The sequence below is a fragment of the Botryllus schlosseri genome, chromosome 9 (genome assembly GCF_051294905.1).
Source record: "Botryllus schlosseri isolate E-star chromosome 9, Bs_hap1, whole genome shotgun sequence".
Classification (NCBI taxonomy): Eukaryota; Metazoa; Chordata; class Ascidiacea; order Stolidobranchia; family Styelidae; genus Botryllus; species Botryllus schlosseri.
In genome coordinates, this window is record NC_137244.1 from 10500625 (window position 1) to 10520581 (window position 19957).

Genomic DNA, 19957 nt, shown 5'->3' on the forward strand with positions numbered 1-19957 from the left:
TCACAAGTGTTGCTCAACCCAGAAAATTGAACACGAAACGTGATCCCAAATTGAGCGCCTAGAAGTGTTGCGAAGTGTTTAAATTTAAAGTGTTGTCCTAACAAGTGTTCAGTCTCAAATTGGCTGGTTGACCTGTCACCGGAACGCAGGGCTCACAATAAAATCAGATTTTATTGATTCATTCAATAATAAATAGCCTACACTTATAATACATAACCTGGGTGAATAAATACGTGCAAACATTCAAATTTCCAATAGTTGCTGTGACAGAGTTTCATAAATTCAAATCAGCAGTAGAAACCGTTTCCGGAATAGTCCATAAAATCACGAACATCAGAAATGATTCAGAGCAAACTCTCTACAAATATCATGCAACTCAATCAGCCATGGGAATGAAAACGAACGCATTGGGATAGTGATAACAAAATATCATTTAGTATCTTAAACTTTCGTGACAGGGGTATGGAATTAAATTCATTGGTTACGTCCATTAGCGGAAAACATGATCAAAACAAATCATTACAACTTATTGAAAACTGATCAAATTATGGTTTGTAAATTCCAAATTTTATTTTTAACAAACAATGTACCAGTATCACTACCTCTACCATGAAAACTAACCATAACAATTTGTTGACTCTCAATGAAATTGGGCCTGCTCACCAGGCATCAAAAATATTGTAGTGCTTGCATTATAAGTATTTATATCAGGGAAAAGCCAATCGCTTTTAGGTTAAACAACATAGAAATCGTTTCTTCGAGTCCATACAAATTTTGCAGATTTATGGAAAAGATTTTTGTTATCCTTTACCACAGTCTGCTGCAAAGTATGAAATCTTGAAGTCATTAGTGCAGTGGTTCTCATAAATTTTTAGAAACGCCCCCTTTATGACAGCAAAAATGTCACACACACCCTATAGTCATATCATAAAATAAAAAAGCAACCAGAATGCTAGAAATCCCAACGGATAAATTGATGGCATGGAAAGTAATGGCTGTTGGTGAGAGAATATTCAAATATGAAAATCTATAAATAACTATGAGCAGGAGGTAATTCGCGCCCCCTTCAAGTGCTTTCACGCCCCCGGTTTGAGAACCACTCCTTGAGGGTATGACAATCCAATGCATAACAGCTCAAAATGTCAAAAATCTTTCCATCTTCAATAAAGCATTTTTATATTCTTGCCATCTGCTGCAACCCAGGCTTGTTGAATCTCTGATTCGTGGCGTGCCATGGTGTCTCCATTTTTTTACTGGTCGACTCCAAGTGGTGCTCCTTGAAAATATGATGAAATACCAAAGTTTTGGATATGCCAAGGAAAATTCTAAATTTTATGAAGAAATAAATATAAATATTTCAGACAGGTAGGTTACAGAAGCGCAGGAGAGCAGGGTTGTAACCAAGTCACAAAGCTCCGAGTCACAAGTCATTCTCACTTTTACGGTTTTGACTCGAGTCATTTTCAATTCACCACCGAGTCAAGTCCGAGTCCAAGTCATCGAGCAGAGGTTCGAGTCCGAGTCATGGTATTATGACTCGAGTCCGAGTCCAAGTCATTGTGTTGACTGCTCAGTTTCCAGTTAAAGTCTTGTTAAAGCCACTCTTATAACTCTGTTTGGTGATATCGAATGGTTCGTATTTATAATATACTAATTTTCCTCACTTTTAACAGTTTCTGGTCGCATTTTTAAGTACCAGTACCAATAGACGTAATCCCAATAGAGTGGTTACTTTACTGTTCTTCGAAATTACAATGAAATGTCGGTCTTGGCCGGCTGAAGCTCGAGTCATATGACTTGGTTCGAGTCATGCGCAATGACTCGAGTCCAAGTCGAGTCAATACACAAATTGACTCGAGTCGAGTCATTTCTGTAATTTAAGAAGTTGACTCGAGTCATCACAAAATCGTGACTCCAGTCTGACTCGAGTCAGACTGGAGTCACGATTTTTTGATGACATTACAACCCTGGTGGCCACTGTCTATCTATAACATTTGCGAGAAAACATTTTTCGACCATGAACATTAACAAGACAAAGCTGCGTCCCAATGCAACTGATGCACATAACTTGTTGACAACTTTTATCTCCCACATGTCTCATTGACTTCAACAGCTACTGAAGTGCATTGCGTCAATATATTCATTTGATGCTGTTTGGTCTCCACGCTCTAGAGCAGTGGTTCCTAACCTTTTTCATATCATTATCTCCAAGAAGAAAATGACGGGATGCAATTACCAGTGGCGGCTCGTCATATAGGGCAACTGGTTGTTTACTAAGAATCTCAGAAAAAGCAGTAACGCGTAACGGTAACCTAATGTAACCTATAACAGGTCGGCTGGTTCGCCATTAACAAATGGTCAACTTGAAATGCGGTGCTGATATTTCTAGTTTCCCGAACAATATTATACATCCTAAACTGATATTCTAACTCATCAGTCCTATCCGTGACAACGAATGTAACCAGCGAGACCGGCCGTATAGCCATATAGCCTTACAATATAATATTATAGTATCTACGATTGTCAGTTGTTTTTTTTACCCTACTATGTACTATACTGAAATTGGTACTAGGGCCAACAATTTCCGTATGACATACCCCAGTCTCGCGAACGAGGTTGAATCAGGTCGAATCACCACGAGAATGATATCAGTAACATTCAGTTCCACGTATACATTGGCTGCAGAGATTTTCACGCTAATCAATTTTGCCAATAGCCTGGTAAACTTCAGAAACGAGTAACTGTCAGTAATTTTGCGAAAAAATTCTGGTAACTTGACATTAGAGCTAAATTGAGGTAATATTACATATCATGATGTAAAATTACAAGCTACGCACAGTTATTGGCAGCTACCGGTAATTCGTTGCAAAATTTACAGAGATTTCTCAGTAAATCTACCTGATTTTTTACAGTGTACATTCATTTCGCTTGAAAATACTTCAGGCAGCGTTATGGGTATATAATAAACGTCAATTTGAATTACCCCCCCTCCCCAAAGATTGGTAAATTACTCCATTAGGGGGTAATTACCCCCAGGTTAAGAACCACTGCTCTGGAGTCTAGACTTGAAGTGTTATTTAAATTCTATTTGTTCCTTGTATAGGTGGATAAACACACGAATAATGGATCTATTCAGTAATCCGGCCACCAATTACTTCATTTTGCCGTATCCGGTCCGCCGACTGAATGGGTTTCCCGACCCTGCCGTAGGCTATTCGTGAAGCATGAACGTGAACGGGCTAATATACATTTCCCTACAGTGACTTAATTTGCCCGTCAATAACGGAAATCATATTTTGTTTTAAACTTGAGTGATATCAAATAGGTTTGAGAATGGAACAGCTGTAATTGTAATTTACCTCAAATACCAACACATATATTTCCACGCTGTACTATTGCTGGATTAACTAACTGTAGAAAATGAGTCCTGAATGATCTTAATGACGACAGAGAAAGCTAGTAATCACGAAACTACGGCTCTTGATTGGCTAATAGGCTATGCTTCAATGATCACGACAGCAGCAGCTTGCTGATTAGGGGATCAAGGAGTCTGGTACCGGCAGCGATTTTGAAAGCGCACTGTCGGTAGGTTGGCAGATAATGATTTAGGAATACTTGAGCATCTTGTGGTACGAAATACATGATGAACAAACAACAGCTGATTCACAAAAGCGTCTAAAGCATGACCGTTTTATTGTGAAGGAAAGCGCTGTAGCCTACATGCCTCGTTTTCATCGAGGGAAAGCAGAGGCGCTTATGCAAGTGGCGAACGAATTCATTATTTCAGAGGGGATCTATTATCAATGAATACAAATATAGAGCTTAACAATGACACAACACTTTGTGTGATCTGCAGTGGGCTTGAACTGTAGTATATAGGTGACGTTTTGAAGGCTCTAGGGATCGACTGAATCAGCCGGTTATGCTTGACACTTCTCCGATGCTTACAGCAAATTCAATTCACTTGTAAGCGTTGTCAAAGTCCTTAAATGGCCTCAAGCCCCACATTCAATAAATAGGTAAATTTACAGGATTGTTGTATGGCAATACAAGTCTTTCACGCCAACACTTTCCGGTAGCGTTAAGTGCAAGAAAGTTTTTAGAATTAAATATTAAAAGTGATTTCGGTCGGTTCATATGATTGTTCGAAATAAATACATCAGCAGGGTTGTGATGACTCGAGTCATCACTCGCCTTGTAGAACATAATGATCGACACATGCTTATTCCAGTCGTAGAATTTGTTGTATTGTGTAGACATATATGATTTAACTATAGCCCCCTCAGGCCTGGTGCACAGGACGTCTGTAGTCGAGCACCTTAAAACCGCATATACCTACCTACCTACATGCATACATACACACACACACACACACACACACACACTTACACATACATACATCCATATATACCTAACAGAACAGTTTTCTGCCTACCCAAATACTTTTTGTTAGAGACGTAGTATCTATGTGCTGTGCATGTGCAGTTGTGCATCATTCACTTTTAGTAGTAACTGACTTGACGTCATGTCCGGCTTGATTCATTTTGTATAGTAGATGGCGCGAAGTATGACATGTAGTGAGAGTAGAGCCTGGAAAGTCGGTACGTTTTACAGTTAGGTTAGGTTAGGTTTTGTATTTCTACTTGTACTTTGATTTCAATTTGCCATATTCGTGAGGCATTGTAACAACTTATTAAAGATTTGACAGACACTAAAACGGTTGTGCTATGTCTTGCATTACGCGTTGAACACTACCGGAAAGATACCTGTGCGTGACCTTGCGCAACGTAAAGTGCCTGGGATCGCAATAGTAAACGACTACAGACACTTGGCGGTAAAGACTAGGCCAAGTGAACTACTCTTACGGGACTTGGCGGTAAATACTGGGCCAAGAAAACGACTGGCTGTTTGGCGGTAAACACGGGGCCAAGTAAACTACGAAAGACACTTGGCGGTTAATTCTGGGTCAAGTTATTGCTGGAGAAGTATAGAAGATTGCATCATGAATGATACGGAAGAATTATCTTATGTTGACAACATGAAGAAGCCGGTACACAAGCTGTACCAGTCGATATAGAAACAAGATTCCTACAGAAAAGGGAAAGGATTTTAAGATACAGCAGTTGCGTCAGAAACGTAAGTCAGCATATTTGCATGCAATCTATCTGCAAACTGCAAGTGTCTATGGCTCAGTCCGATTTGAATATTTGGAAAACCAATAAGGCTGACTTTGCGACTTGTACAGCAGTCCACACTGAATTAGTTAACAGTCTGGAAGATGCGCAGGAAATTCATACTGCCATGATGTCATTCAATTCACTGCTTTAATGTTATAACAAAACGATGGCTAGCATTGAAGATGCCATGCGACGTCTTGAAATGAAGGAAGACGATGCTATTTCACTGGGAGAAAGTGCTAGTAGCCGTACGCGCTCTACTTCCTCCAGGTCAGTAAGATCCAATAAGTCCCGTTCATCAATGGCGTTCAAGATTTCTGAAGCAGCTGCAGACAAACCTGCTTGTGAAGCGGAACTATTGTATGTCGAAAAAGAGAATATGCTGCAGCCAAGATCTCAAAGAAACAATGAGAAATGGAGGCCGATATTCCCAGACAAAGAGATAAATTAGAAGCAGATATGAAAGACACCAGAGAAGAAATGCAATTAGAACTAGACAAATTGAAGATTCAGAAAGAAACGGCGAAGGCAGAAGCTAGAAAAAATATTCTCGCGGAACATCAGGAAAACAGATCCTTGAGTGGTCGAAGTAACTTGAGTAAGTTGCGTAACCATAATTCTAGTCTGATTCCGCACTCGATTGAATTGCGACAGCCTACTGCTGTTAAATCGCGACAAACTGCTCCTATGCGTAATGTGTCAGTCGGTTCATTGACTCAAAATCAACATAGCAACGCTAATCTACGTGTCAAGCCAAGAGTTGTATTACCAGCAGAAGAATTGAGTGTCTTCGATTTCTTTGAAATATCCAATTAAGAGAAGTCGATTTAAAGACTTCATTGAAAGTAATGTTTTCGAAACTAGTCGAAGAAAAAATTATCTTATGAATTATACTGCTGGAGAAGCAAGAGAGTCCATTGAAGGATATATTATTGATGGCACTGATGAAAGCTATCTCGAAGCCATGGAAACTTTGGACACATGGCCTGGTGATAAATTGGCAATTTATCAAGAGAGAGACCAAATTTCCGAATTGGCCAGTTATTTCAACAAACGACGGACGCAAAAGCATTCGACAATTTTCCAATTTCTTGAATAGTTGCAAGCGTCTCATACCAAAGGAAGGTACCCGACCTATGCTAGATGATGACGAGTTGAATAAGAAATTGTCAATCAAACTTTCGAGAACTGTTGGAGAAGCCTGGTCTAGAAAGGTATTCGCTTACAATGAGAGATGTAAATTGGTAATTGAGGAAGCTGCAGAAAAGGGCATGTCAGCGCCTGACATATCTAGCTTTCCTCCATTCAAGATGATCTCCGAACACGTAGAGGAAGAGGCTTACATTGCATCTCAACCTGCTGTTGCGGCCGCAGTATTGGATCAGATTGTTGCCGAGCAAAGAAAGAGTAACCCTCAACTGAGCCGCAGCAAATATGTTAAAGCAACACGTGCATTTGCCACAAATTGGAGTAATTGGAGTAGGAGCAGATAAAGGGTGACCATAGTCATACAAAGCCATGCTTATTCTGCCGAAATCTGCATTCACTGGATGCATGCATTGGATTCAAAAACATAGCTTGCGAAGTAAAGATTGAATTCATCAAGAAAGAAGGATTATGCTTTCGATGCTTGAGACATGGATACATATCAAGGTTCTGTCGAAATCCTTTTCATTGTTCAATATGTGAGAAAAATCATCCGACGTCTCTGCATTCAAATAATTCAAGGTCGCAAAACGCTGCCCGCAATGGGGCGCAATCCTTGCAAACTGAAAAGCATAACCCAGATGGTATGATAGCCACAAGTTTGATGGCGTCTGCAATAAAGGGAGTTCGAACTACTAGAATAGAATAGTTCCAGTGTACGTTTTTCGAGAGGACAATCCTGGCGTAAAAATAAAGGCTTACTGTGCATTAGATGTGCACAGTGATGCCTGTTTTATTTCGGAAAACTTGTGTTAAGCGATGGGTGTGGAAGGTATCGAAACCGCGATCCGAGTTGATTGTCTGGGTACTGGACGTACCTCAAAGACATTGAAGGTCAAGTCATTATTCATCGAAAGTTTGGACAATAACTCATTGGCCTTGCCACCCTGCTATTCTCGTGCATAAATTCCAGTTAATGCGAAACAAATTGTGACACGAGAAATTGCATCGAGTGATCAAATTATGCTGAGATTTTGAAAGAATTGCCAGATTTCGATGGTAACATTGAAGCTGGACTTCTGTTGGGAACTGATTGTCCTAAGGCGCTCAAGCCTATACCGAAGTCATATGAAATATGAAGTCAGATAGCTATGCTGTAAAAACTCTTATGGGCTGGAGCATAGTCGGATTGACATCAGGAGCACGTCAACCTCACTGTTAGAGAAATTGGTAAATTTTACATCTATTTAACTGGTAAACAAGTATACCAACTCATAATTACCAGTGATTTCTGGTAAATTGACTGTTAAAGCAGGCGAATGTTGAGAACGTCAGATGGGTGAGCAGGTCATGATGGATTACAATGTAATCGGTCATGGTGACTTTTGGCGTATAGGCGAGATAGGCAGCGACAGCAACAGGCCTGGTGCGCACTATACTATCGCTTGGTATATGTATATTTGGATAGAGTTGTTAACTAATATGAGATCATTAGATTCTTGCAGTAGATGCACATATTTATCCCGAAAAATCCGGTATAATTTAGAACAACCTTTGTTTTTCAGTGGAATGCTCTATTACCAAGCCTAAGGCCTAATAGTCTTTGTCAGGATTATAGGAGATTTAACTGTATATGTTGACGTTAGAATTCGTTTATCATGTTTCAACCGTCATTCGGATTTCTATGAATGCCGGGGACCTTTTGCGTCAGAAGTAATACAGCGGGATCATTGCCCCGACGCCAGCTGCAAGCATTCTCAGTAAATCACTCTCCCCGCGCAACCGCTCATTGGTCTCGTTCTGCCAGACAGCATTGTTGACGTAGACCAATCGCAGTCAGCCGTGAGAGTAGGGCACTATGATGTAATAATTCCGCTGGGCGTGCGTGTACGCTGGTTTGATACACTCGATGACTCCTGACTCGAGTCGCTCTCAGGCATTGCGCGCGAATATGTAACATAGTCTATTCGTTGCAGTTGCAATCTCGTATTAAGACAGGATGCTGGTGCGCAGACATATCAAGCCATGTTTTTTTTACCTATATAGATAGATGAAGAGCTGGAATGGTTTTAGATTTAGTTCATTTATATTCAAGTGACCATGTTTAGCTACCGGTATGTGAAGCATCTGTACTTACTTAAAGGCGCCAAGCCAGCCGGAAAATAAGTGCTTGGGATTTGAAATAAGATGAGGGGCTTCCGATTCTTTTTACGAATTTACTAATATACCGTAGCATCAATTCATTACTGACTTATTGAATTGCAACTGAATATTAGCGTCAGAATTGTCATTTCTTAAGGATGGAGTTTTGCATTGATAATTGTGAAGCTACTAATTTTCGTTACGAGAATTGAAGCAAAATTTGGAAGTTTGGCGGGTTCCGAGTGGATTATGCACATTCTGTCTGAACAAGGAAGGTTTCAGCATTGCTGGCTCTTCCGCCAGGTAAAGTATAAGGGAAAATGATACATGACTGACTGTTTTGTTGTATTGAGCCATCATGATCAAATTTTGATTATCGGAAAAATTCGAATGTTTGTTCAACTTCTAGAACATATGTTATTTCTGGTCGTTGATCCGTGACGAGCTACTTTTTGCCAACAATATGGCTGCTTCGAGATTTACGGGCCTTCTTAAAGTAGGCTACTTTTTCACGGCGAGTTGATTTTTCACAGCTTTTGGATTATCTTCCCTTGCATGGATTTCATATCGGACTGTCACTGTATGCAATGCTCAAGCATAATGTATAAATAGTTCTGTGCTCTAATTTTAATTCTAATATAATTTCTGATTTTCCTGTCTGTAACTGCAACTGTATAGTGCGAAACGAGCCAAGCTTGCTTTACAAACATTTGCTATTGTCATGTAATTCTAATGTAATTTGACAAAACTGAAAATTTTCTAGTCCATGTCTGCTTGTGTGTAATGTACCCTTATGGTAATTTGATTTGCAATGATTTTCGATATCGACTCAAATTTTCCTATTTTAATATGTCAAGCTTTCTATGGTATAACCCATGTACTTGGTCTTTTTACAGTCAAATTAGAAATGGAGAAGTGTGTTTGTGAAATCCTAGCCGATCAAACTACTGATGTGCACGAGGAAGTCATTTCCCATCTTATTAAAGTTGGAGTTGGGAACATTGAAAAAGCTCAATATTTAGAGCCAGTCGATTTGGACGGTGTATTGCCTCCCATACGTGTCCGGTAATGAATCGAAGTCGGAGAAAGTAAAGCACATAATGTCAAGATTTTCACTTCTATCAGAATGGGAAGATTATAAAGAATATCCTTACTCTGTTAGGATGCTCGGCCTGCTCATGTGCATTCTTTGGAGAACCAACATTCAAATTATTCAAACATATGGTAAGGACAATGCAAGGATGCTCTTATTACTATGTACTTCGCTAATTATTCACCAGTCATAGTGTTATTGGGCACTGGCAAATAACTCATTTTGAAAACAGCATTTGAAGTAATTTGAAACCGAAATCAATTTCAGCATTTTAATTTATTCACTTCACGTTCTCCCTTCACAGGCCGCATGTTACTTACCCCTGGTACAGTGCAGAACGAGCCTGAGGGAATGCACTGTGATTTGATATGAGCTGAAGTTGATTTTCGCTATAGGCCTATTTCTTTCTGATGCACAATTTCCAAGTTTTTGCGAATTCGATTTTATCTCTAATTCTAATCTAGTTTGAAAAATGTGTAGCTGTAATTCTAATCTAATTTGAAAAAAATGTGTAGCTCTAATTCTAATCTAATATGAAAAATTGTGTAGCTCTAATTCCAATTCTTATCTAATATGGAAAAGGTGAAAATTTTCTAGTTGTCCAAGTGGGTCATGCATTTCGGCTCATAAATTGCCATCTCCGTGTGACATGACGCGGCATTATCGAAGTCATCACCTCCATCTCTACCGCTCACTTGGCCTTGGGCTGACAAAGGATAAAATCTTTATAGTGAAAAAATGGAAGAATGAAGATTATTAACATAATTCATTCCCAAGTCCTATGTTTTCATTACTCATTTTACAACCTGCTGTCAGGTGCTAAAGAGTGTTCGTAATTTGGGCCACGAAAATATGGTAACCCTATATAAGACATTACTTCTACGTCTATACTTGAGTAGCAGCACTGACTACTCTATGACTTCTGTTTATTTTTAGGCACAGTCCTCTACAAGTCAAAGGAGTTTGTAATAACTGCGGAGAGAATCGCGATATTTTCGACCAACAGCTTCTGCGTCGTATTCTCCGTGTTTAACATGGAGTATCCGCAAGAGCTGATAGCTACTCTGGAATTCATACAAAGGTAAGCTGAGTGAGAGTGAAACCAATGTGAGCAGCAGTACCAGCGAAGCACTATTAATTTGAAATCGTGTGCCTCTTTATCTTAGGAAACACCACGTACATAGTTTTGTAGTTAATTGTTTATTAGATATATCTTTCATTTATCACAGGATCTTTGCTGAATATCTGACGACGGGTCGCGGTCGAGTGTGATAAAGAAAAAGAATGTTCACATCAAGGTCAAGCAACTGATGACTGCACACCAGAAATGCAATGACTAGGGCGATTTTTTTACCTAAAAAACAGAAGATTTGAAATTTTTTGACTTTAAAAAAACTAATTTTGACCTGACGTATCCGAACTGTCTGTCCTTTGTTATTTTGGCCTGAAAAGAACTTGCTTATTTTTACATGAAACGAAATCTGGCCCTATGAAGAATTCCAGTTGTTAATAAAATATGTTTTAGTTCAATGAAAGATACTTTCCTACATTGTCTATAAAGTAGGCCACAACCTGAAAAATGTCAAATGATAAGTTCACTGACAGTGCAAATATCTGCAATACATACGTAATGCAAGTTGCACAAAAATTTTGACTTTTCTTTACATGTCAAAAATGATTCGCCCTAGCAATGACTTGAAATTTCAAAATCGTGGAAATAAATGCTTCGAGCTACAACATTTAATTAATTCACAGAAGGTTGAGAAGAGCATCAGAAAACCTAAAGCCAATTAATGCTTCAGGCCAGTGCTTTTCAACCTTTTTGAGCTCCATTCGCACTTTTTTTGTAAAATAAATTTCATTCGCACAAACTAATAGAGAATTGTTAGACAAAATGAAGATGCATAACAACATTTTGTTAAAAGTGCAACAAATTGGCTAATATGTAGCTTAAGCTATCAAGTGTGTCGATAAAATGGCATCTTTCCTCGCTCGTTTTGATTTCAACTATTTCACTAAAACCCTTCCCGGCTAAACAAGTGGTTAGGTTTTGTACAAGAACGTATACAAGTGCTTGGATGGCCAGGTCTTAAAACTCTGTACTGCACTCCTATCCAAAATACAGCGTTTTTTCGCGAGTGAAAAATGCTTGCTGGCGAAAATCGTTTTTGAGAGCTGACACAAAGGTCCTGGAGGCTCCAGTTTGTCGAACGGGTGAAAAACCCACATGTTTGTGTTGATGCTTTTACCTTATGTCTTGGAACATATCGTGCAAAACGGTCAAAAAGAGTAGGCACATTAGAGCACGCTACCTTATGATACGTTGATCCAACTTCTGTGTCGCGAGTGTATGAGAAGAGCAAATGAACTACGATACTGTGTGTTCTGCTCTTTAGCTCAATCTAACTTAAGAATTCATAACAGTTTATTGACGGTAAAGCAGCTATTAGACTACCTCCGAAATCTGAGTTTTTGTGACATCTCGCTACCCGAGCTTCACCCATGAAAAGGAATTCACTTTTAATATTAATGTTGTATGCTACGATTTTACGGACATGTGTGCCATACAGAACGCGCGCCGCACAATTCTACCCAACTCAGATCCACAAAACAGATCTGACGCATGCGATTTAAAATTGGGGCAAATAAAATTCCTCTGCGTATCGCAGTTGTACTACTGCCTACTCAGATTGCAAGAACGGGATTATTTCGTGCCGACAACGGACCATATGCATATGGAAAGGTTCGGCCATCCAGCATCGGTAATTGTTAGACCAAGATTTTGTCGCCGCTTATGTTTATGGCACCGCATTTTATCAGCGGTTTGTTGGACAAAACTTTACGTCTTCATGTGCCCCGACGCCAAAGAGGTTGGCCTCGAAATGAATGAGTCTCATAGGCCTGAACTCGCTCGTTGCACACCTCTACACTCTAAATTGAAAGCGTCGATTTAGACACAAAATTGTGCCTTCACAGATGCAATATGGGACAAACACATAAAGTCGACCGTAATCTTTCACCGTAGTGGTGTCATAATGTGTGCAAGTCCACACTTCATCAGAGAAAGTTACGAAATATGTGCTTCTGCTCATATATTATCATCTGTCACCGGCTTTGGTCAATATGAAAGGGTTTATGTATACATTTTAATAGCCCGGTTACTCGCCACACGAGTTGTGAGATCAGTAAGATTGAGAGGGATTGTGAGGTTAACGCTGGAAACGCTGCTATCGGGAACTGATGATAATGTCACTGGTGAATTACCAGATCATCCAACGCAGGGTATATACAACCAACACTCGTTTGCCGATCATGACGTCATCGGTAAAGCCAATGATATAGCCGCTCCAATGATGCAGCATTTCTATAATAGATGTTCAACGGTATTAACGACTTGAGTGTGAGTAATGCGTGCTTTGAGCACCGTTTACTTATTGCTCAGGAAAGGACAGACGTAGTTTATTTTTGTCCTTGATCTTTTTGCGGCATATACGCCGACTCATGATAGACATACACACGATCTGTGCTTATGCATACCATGAGTGCATGGTGTGAATAGGGTCCATCTACTTTGTGAATGTCGGCAATGTCGGCGCAATGTAGATGCAATATACGAACATATACCGTGAAATATACTTGTGTTCAAATAATTATAACTGATATTATACTTGACAGATAGCAATGTCGATGATTTTGCCGCAATGTCGATAATACCAGCGCAATGTCGACAATGCCGGCGCAATGTCGATAATGTAAGCGCAATGTCGCCGCAATGTAGATACAAAATACGAAATTATAACTTACAATATACATATTTAAAAAACTTTTTAGTAGATATGGCTCATCTTGAATTGGGTGAGTATTTTATGCTTGGTTGTTCGAATTTGAGGCACATGTTAGCGAGTATAAAGAGAACTCCTTTCTTTGGTCGAGGTCGTCTGCGAATCATCTCTATTACGATGCTAACATGTAAGTTACTTTATTTATTACCTGATAATATCAGTTATAAATATTTGAATATAAGTATATTTCACGGTATAAGTTCGTATATGTGAGTTTTTCGATGATATTCGTCGGATTATCCTTGATTTGTGGATAATCCGCGATTTATCAACGAAAAACTCACATAACTTCGCTTCTACTGGTCGGAATTGACTCAAATTTGTTTTGCAACGTCTTTGAAGACAGCTCAACAATTTCATGGGGTTGGCAGAAAAATTTGGAAATTTTTTTTTTTTTCAATTTTCCATAACAAATTAAAATTTTTAATTGGATCTGCGGAGTCCTATACTTGTTGGAATCGAACCAAATTTGGTGTGCAGCGTTTTTTAGGGTAACCTGACAATTTAATCAGTGAATGGCTGGAATCCGGGAAAAAAGTTATTTTTGAACAGCCGTAGTGTATATGCATGCTCAGCTCACTACTAGCCGCTTCTATAGTAACACTTTGTCTTTGCAATAGATCAGACCGGAGTTTCAAATGCTCATTCCAAGGAGTGTCGAAGCGATGCGTAATAAGTATTGCGAAATGCTTACTACTCATGACAAAATATTTGGAGTAGAGACAGATGCAGAGGTTAGTAATAGTTAACTATTCTAGAATGAATATTGGTTGTGATAGTCATGTTTAGTTTTGTTGCAATCTTATATTGTAGCCTATATCTTGAAGATTGTTGTGGCACAACTATTGCCTTCATATCAGCCGGAATGCAATAACTGGAATTTCCCTCAATCTTCTACATGGCTATTATGATTATATTTTTTGTAGGAAGAAGCCGATGAGTTTGTACTCCTGACGGAGTTACAAAATGCAGTAACTGAAAAGAGAATAGGGGCACAGCATGATTTGAGGGCGATTAGGCTTTATGAGGTGAGTTGTAAGATTTGCTGCTTGCTTAACCTGGTACTTTGTAAACAATGAACGTAGATGTACCATAATGTTCTGATTTGTCAGATTTGTACCGATTTTTACTCTTGACCTGATTTTCGGCAAACATTGTTCGGCGTTATCCGTAACATCTCGATCGTTTGCATGCCAGGATCAGGCACAAGTTCGAACTTAACAGACCATCACAAAAGTACCGCTAGTAGTCTGAAAATTTTGTGGCTTAACATCGGCCTATGTTGAGTTAATTTCCGAGTTGCGCCATAAACATGTGTTCTAATTGTCTGTTGAGTTCAGACGTGTGCTGCAAAAATGCGGCACAATTGCTTTTATGTGCTGAGAATATGGTAGGTGAGGCCTATGTTTTGATTGTTTATGTTATGACGGTTCAATAAACACACTCGAACTGAAAAAAAGGCCTCGAAACAATAAATGATTATTAAATATTTTTGAACTACATCATCTTTTTCATAAGGCCAAGTCTAGGTTAGAATGATCTGGTGTAAATTCGTTTTCCCAGTCGTCCCATACCCTGGAAAATGTTTTCTGCTGCTAATGTAATTTTTGGTTGACCTGACTTTTGAGTCCATAATTCTTGTGTCGTTCCAAAAGCAACTGTATGATGGTACACTGATCGAATCTGATTGCATCAATAAAGGTTAGTAAACTTACTAGTTTATGGTTTACCCTCGACAGTAATCAGAACTTCATATGATCAAGTACTGATTTGCAGAAGATATCTGATTATGTGGAAAGATCCATACATGTCAACGATTAGACAGCATATCGTGATGACAGAATTTGCTATCACTTGTTCCCATGAGTTAAGCTTGTTAAACCATATTGACACAGAAGTATATTACCCATTCAGCTCTATCTTTATTACATATTCATTGTGCAGAAGTCCCATAAAAGCATTTCTACCTAATCCAAATCTTGTGCTTTCAATTCACACATGGATCATTGTCAATATAATTTTACTTGATATGATTTTTTCAATTCCAGGCCCATTCAGTCGAATTAACGGCCACAAAGCCGAGTCCCCGGCAACTCGTACTAGCGCACCGTGAAAATGGTGACCTGCATGGATCGTGGCTAATGGCATCCGCATAAAGGGATCGTCTCACAATAAAGCGGAACCATTTGAGATGGTGCTGGATCTTCTCGCGTGTTATTATGTTTGGAACCTCGCATATCCAAAAGTTTTCCAAATACTGTCAATTTTACAGTATGTCCTGATTGGAGACAAAAATTTGGGTTTCAGTCAAACAAGCTTCTCTGTTTATGAGCAGATTTCAGAAATCCCAATGATGATTTCGATTTCGTTTGCTGACTTGGACAACCATACAATTCTAGTACTAGTCTAGTTGTCTAATTCGAATTGAAAAAAATGTGTCGCTAACATTCTGATTATCTTCTAATTTTGAAAAAAAACTAGCTATAATTTTTTAATTTGTGAAGTGCTTCGTCTCTCTCATTCGAATCTAATTTGTAAAAACAACTGAACTTATAGTTCTAACTGTACTCTAATTTGGATAAACAGTGTAGTTATAGTTCTAATTCGACTCTATAATTTGAAAAAAACGGAACGTTACTATAATTCTGATACCACTCTAATTTCGAAAAAAAACGAGCTACAATTATAATTCTACTTTAATTTGGAAAAAGCTGTGTAGCTATAAATTCTGATGCTACTCTAATTTGTGAAATGTTTCGTTGCTCTCAATCGAATCTAATTTAGAAAACAACTATAGCTATATTTCTAATTCTACTCTAATTTGAAATAAAAACTACCTATAATTCGGATTCTGCTCTAATTCAGAAAATATACTGAAATAATTATTCTACTTCTGCTCCAATTTTTGAAATGTGTTCTTTGCTCTGATTCGAATTTAATTGGTGATAACAACTGTGTCGCTATAATTCTAATTCTACTCCAGTTTTTGAAATGTTTTATGCTCTAATTAAAATCTAATTTGTGATAACAACTGTATCGCTATGATTCTAATTCTACTCCAGTTTTTGAAATGTTTTTTGGTCTAATTTGAATCTAATTTGTCATAACAACTGTGTCGCTATGATTCTAATTCTACTCCAATTTGGGAAATGTTTTTTTGATCTAATTAGAATCTACGTTGTGAAAACAACTGTGTTGCTATGATTGTAATTCTACTCCAATTTGGGAAATGTTTTTTGCACTAATTAGAATCTAGTTTGTGAAAACAACTGTGTTGCTATGATTGTAATTCTACCCCAATTTGTGAAATGTTTCTTTGCTCTAATTTGAATCTAATTTGTGAAAACCACTGTGTTACCATAATTCTAATTCTACTGCAATTTTGGAAATGTTTTTTTGCTCTAATTAGGATCTAACTTGTGATAACAACTGTGTCGCTATGACTCTAATTCTACTCCAATTTGGGAAATATTTTTTGCATTAATTAGAATCTAATTTGTGAAAACAACTATGTTGCTATGATTGTAATTCTACTCCAATTTTTGAAATGTTTTTTGCTCTAATTAGAATCTAATTTGTGATGACAACTGTGTCGCTATGATTCTAATTCTATCCCAATTTGTGAAATGTTTCTTTGCTCTGATTCAAATTTAATTTGTGGTTGCAACTGTGTCGCTATAATTCTAATTCCATACCAATTTGTGAAATGTTTCTTTGCTCTAATTAGAAACTAATTTGTGAAAGCAACCGTGTCTCTAGGATTGTAATTCTACTCCAATTTTCAAATGTTTCTTTACTTTAATTAGAATCTAATTTGCGAAAACAACTGTGTCGCTATATAATTCTAATTCCACACCAATTTGTGAAATGCTTCTTTGCTCTAATTAGAATCTAATTTGTGATAACAACTGTGTCGCTATGATTCTAATTCTATCCCAATTTGTGAAATGTTTCTTTGCTCTAATTAGAATCTAATTTGTGAAAACAACCGTGTCGCTAGGATTGTAATTCTATCCCAATTTGTGAAATGTTTCTTTGCTCTGATTCAAATGTAATTTGTGGTTGCAACTGTGTCGCTATAATTCTATTTCTACACAAATTTGTGAAATGCTTCTTTTCTCTAATTAGAATCTAATTTGCGAAAACAACTGTGTCGCTATAATTCTAATTCTACACCAATTATTGAAACGTTTCTTTGCTCTAATTAGAATCTAATTTATAAAGCTGTAGTTCTTATTTCTATTTGAAAAAGCTTAAATTTTTCAATTGTGCATGCTAGAAATTCACACATTTTCGTCTGCAAATGAATGTTCTGTATTCATCTTTCGTTGCAATAAAATCTTTTTTGAGTCCAAGCTGAGTAAAAATTCATGGATGACTGGTATTAATTTCGAGCTCTGCACCAGTCAGCATGAACACACCACCACTAAACACAGGATAGCCAGGCACACATCGGCTCCAGCACGTTGTGTGGTAGTTTAAAAAAAACGGAATTGGCGTGTAATTTTGCGTTCCTCTGCACGCATTCGAATTTAGAGTGTACACTAGTTCATCCCGATGGTCTTAACCATGTTTTCCAGAAAAAAACTAGTCGGACAAATCTTATCATGAATTATCATGATAAAGCCATATTTTCTACGTGTCTCGCTTTCTGGCTACAGTACTCAACACAGTGACCTTGGATATGTAAAAACTATCGCAGGATTTTTTTGCAATAAATTCAACAAATTATTACATACATATTACCAGATAGCTCTGGCACCGTGTCGACCCAAAATTATACCCTTTGCTGTCCATACTTTAATAGCCCTTGATGTGGTAAATATTTGCGTTGCAGTAACTTGCAAATGAGAGTCTGTAATGTTGTTATTTACTACTATCATCGTGCCTCGCGCTAATCGAACAGTTATTACGAAAATATGATGATTATTTAGCGAAGGAAATCAGAAAGTCATTTTCAAGCCTGCTGCAGGCTCAGACGTTCTGATCTACTGTATATCTGCCACTACACCAGCTTTCAAATCAAGCGTTTGGTTACGTAATAATCATAGTGCGAAAATATTAATTTTTGTTGTGCGTCGTAAGTGAAACAAGTTTATACAATTGCGTCTACACTACAAAAGTTACACTGACCTTAAATTTCGTTTTAGATTTATTTGAATTATTCTACGTCAGAAAAATTAACAAATATTCACGATTTTCCTTCGCACTTCATCCGGATTTTCATTCGCACTTTTCGCACCACCTTCGTCATTCGCACTGCAATTTTTTTCATTCGCACAAGTGCGAACCGTCACACAGGTTGAAAAGCACTGCTTCAGGTGGTATGGGCTGTGACTTCAGTACCAGATTTATTAGTGGCGTAATTTACCAGAATCCTGGTAATCAAGAGGACCAGTACTAGATTTACAAGTGGCGTAATTTACTAGAAATCTGGTAATCAAGAGGACCAGGATTTACTAGTAGCGTAATTTACCAGAAACTTTTAGTATCAAAGGTTACTAGAGCAGGTAAAACTGCTGCCCTATCTGAGACTGGTAAATTTACCTGAATTTTTCTAACGCTGATGAGCGATACTGTAATAGAATCCAGAGTCAAGAGATGACTGAAAGAAATTTGGTGCAATTGTACAGTACCAAAGAGATGATCTCGCTTAAAGCAATTACTCAAAGTTTTGAACTTGATTTTTCTGAGTACAGGAAGAATTCGAGTTCGTTCATGAAAGGTACATTTCTTTATTAAATGATTAAAGAATTGGCCACCGTAAATACTGTTTTATTCATAATCCAATTTTTTGACGGCAATAACTCCGCTTCCACTGATTGGAATTGAATCAAATTTGGTGAACATCGTTTCTATAGACAACCTAGCACAGTGGTTCTCAACCTTTTTGTCTTCGCGGACCCCTTTTGAACCGTCACGGACCCCGCGGACCCCCCGAAGTTTCAGGTCAAATTTAGCTCAATTATCGTGTAATCGTCATCTGTTTTCTGAAAATGATAACTGTAGGCTAGTGATAAACAGCTACAAAATGACTTTTCTTGGAAATAAATCGTACTATTTTTGTAGAAATTGGGCTGACTTTATATTTCGAAGCGAATTCTGCAACTGCCCCAAAGTTTCACTTCAAATTTACCTCTTTTATCGTGCGACCGTTTTCTGGCCCCTGCAAATAACAACTGTAGGATAGTAATAAACAGCAACGAAGTGATCACTGACAATTCTTTAGAAAAACATCATATAAACACATATTTATGTAGAAATTGGAAATACTTTTATTAATTTAAAGCGAATTCTAAAGAAGAATGTTTTGAAATGCGTGGTCGTGTCTTGAAAATCCGCGCCTTCAATTCGGTATAAACGAGCGTTGAAAATCCATTTTCACCAATAGAGGTGGTGGCGAATATAATAACGTAACGTACGCGTAACGCTTTCGACGAAACATTTGGGTGTGATCGCAACAAATATGGCACCAAAATTGACAAACTAATTTTTCATTGAACCTTAATCGTCCAGCCATGTCATTTCTATCTATACTAGCTCATCTTGAAGTTATT

At 38.0% G+C, this 19957-nt stretch overlaps 1 protein-coding gene and 1 long non-coding RNA gene across 3 annotated transcripts; both read left to right on the top strand.

Moving 5' to 3' along the window:
* Positions 1-4580: 4580 nt before the first annotated feature.
* LOC145447176 (uncharacterized) lies at positions 4581-12665 on the top strand. Of its 2 annotated transcripts, XM_080325587.1 has the most exons (5): positions 4581-8768; positions 9362-9530; positions 9591-9689; positions 10495-10639; positions 10788-12665. In XM_080325587.1, exons 3-5 carry the CDS (start codon positions 9629-9631, stop codon positions 10828-10830), a joined length of 249 nt encoding a protein of 82 aa, XP_080181713.1. In that variant the 5' UTR covers positions 4581-8768; positions 9362-9530; positions 9591-9628; the 3' UTR covers positions 10831-12665. The 2 variants fall into 2 exon arrangements, with proteins under 2 accessions (XP_080181713.1, XP_080181712.1); XM_080325586.1 differs by having other exon boundaries at positions 9362-9689.
* Positions 12666-13663: 998 nt separating this feature from the next.
* On the top strand, positions 13664-17088 carry LOC145447189 (uncharacterized). Its single transcript, XR_013917492.1, has 2 exons — positions 13664-14144; positions 14334-17088. It is a non-coding gene; the product is annotated as an uncharacterized LOC145447189 (long non-coding RNA).
* The last annotated feature ends 2869 nt before the right edge of the window (positions 17089-19957 follow it).

Bases quoted from the DNA above. Each gene is read 5' to 3' on its own strand.
- LOC145447176 (XM_080325586.1), top strand. From the start codon at position 9,566: ATGTCAAGATTTTCACTTCTATCAGAATGGGAAGATTATAAAGAATAT. The intron at 9,690-10,494 runs GTAAGGACAATG...GTTTATTTTTAG, and splicing joins TCAAATTATTCAAACATATG to GCACAGTCCTCTACAAGTCA. The intron at 10,640-10,787 runs GTAAGCTGAGTG...CATTTATCACAG, and splicing joins ACTCTGGAATTCATACAAAG to GATCTTTGCTGAATATCTGA.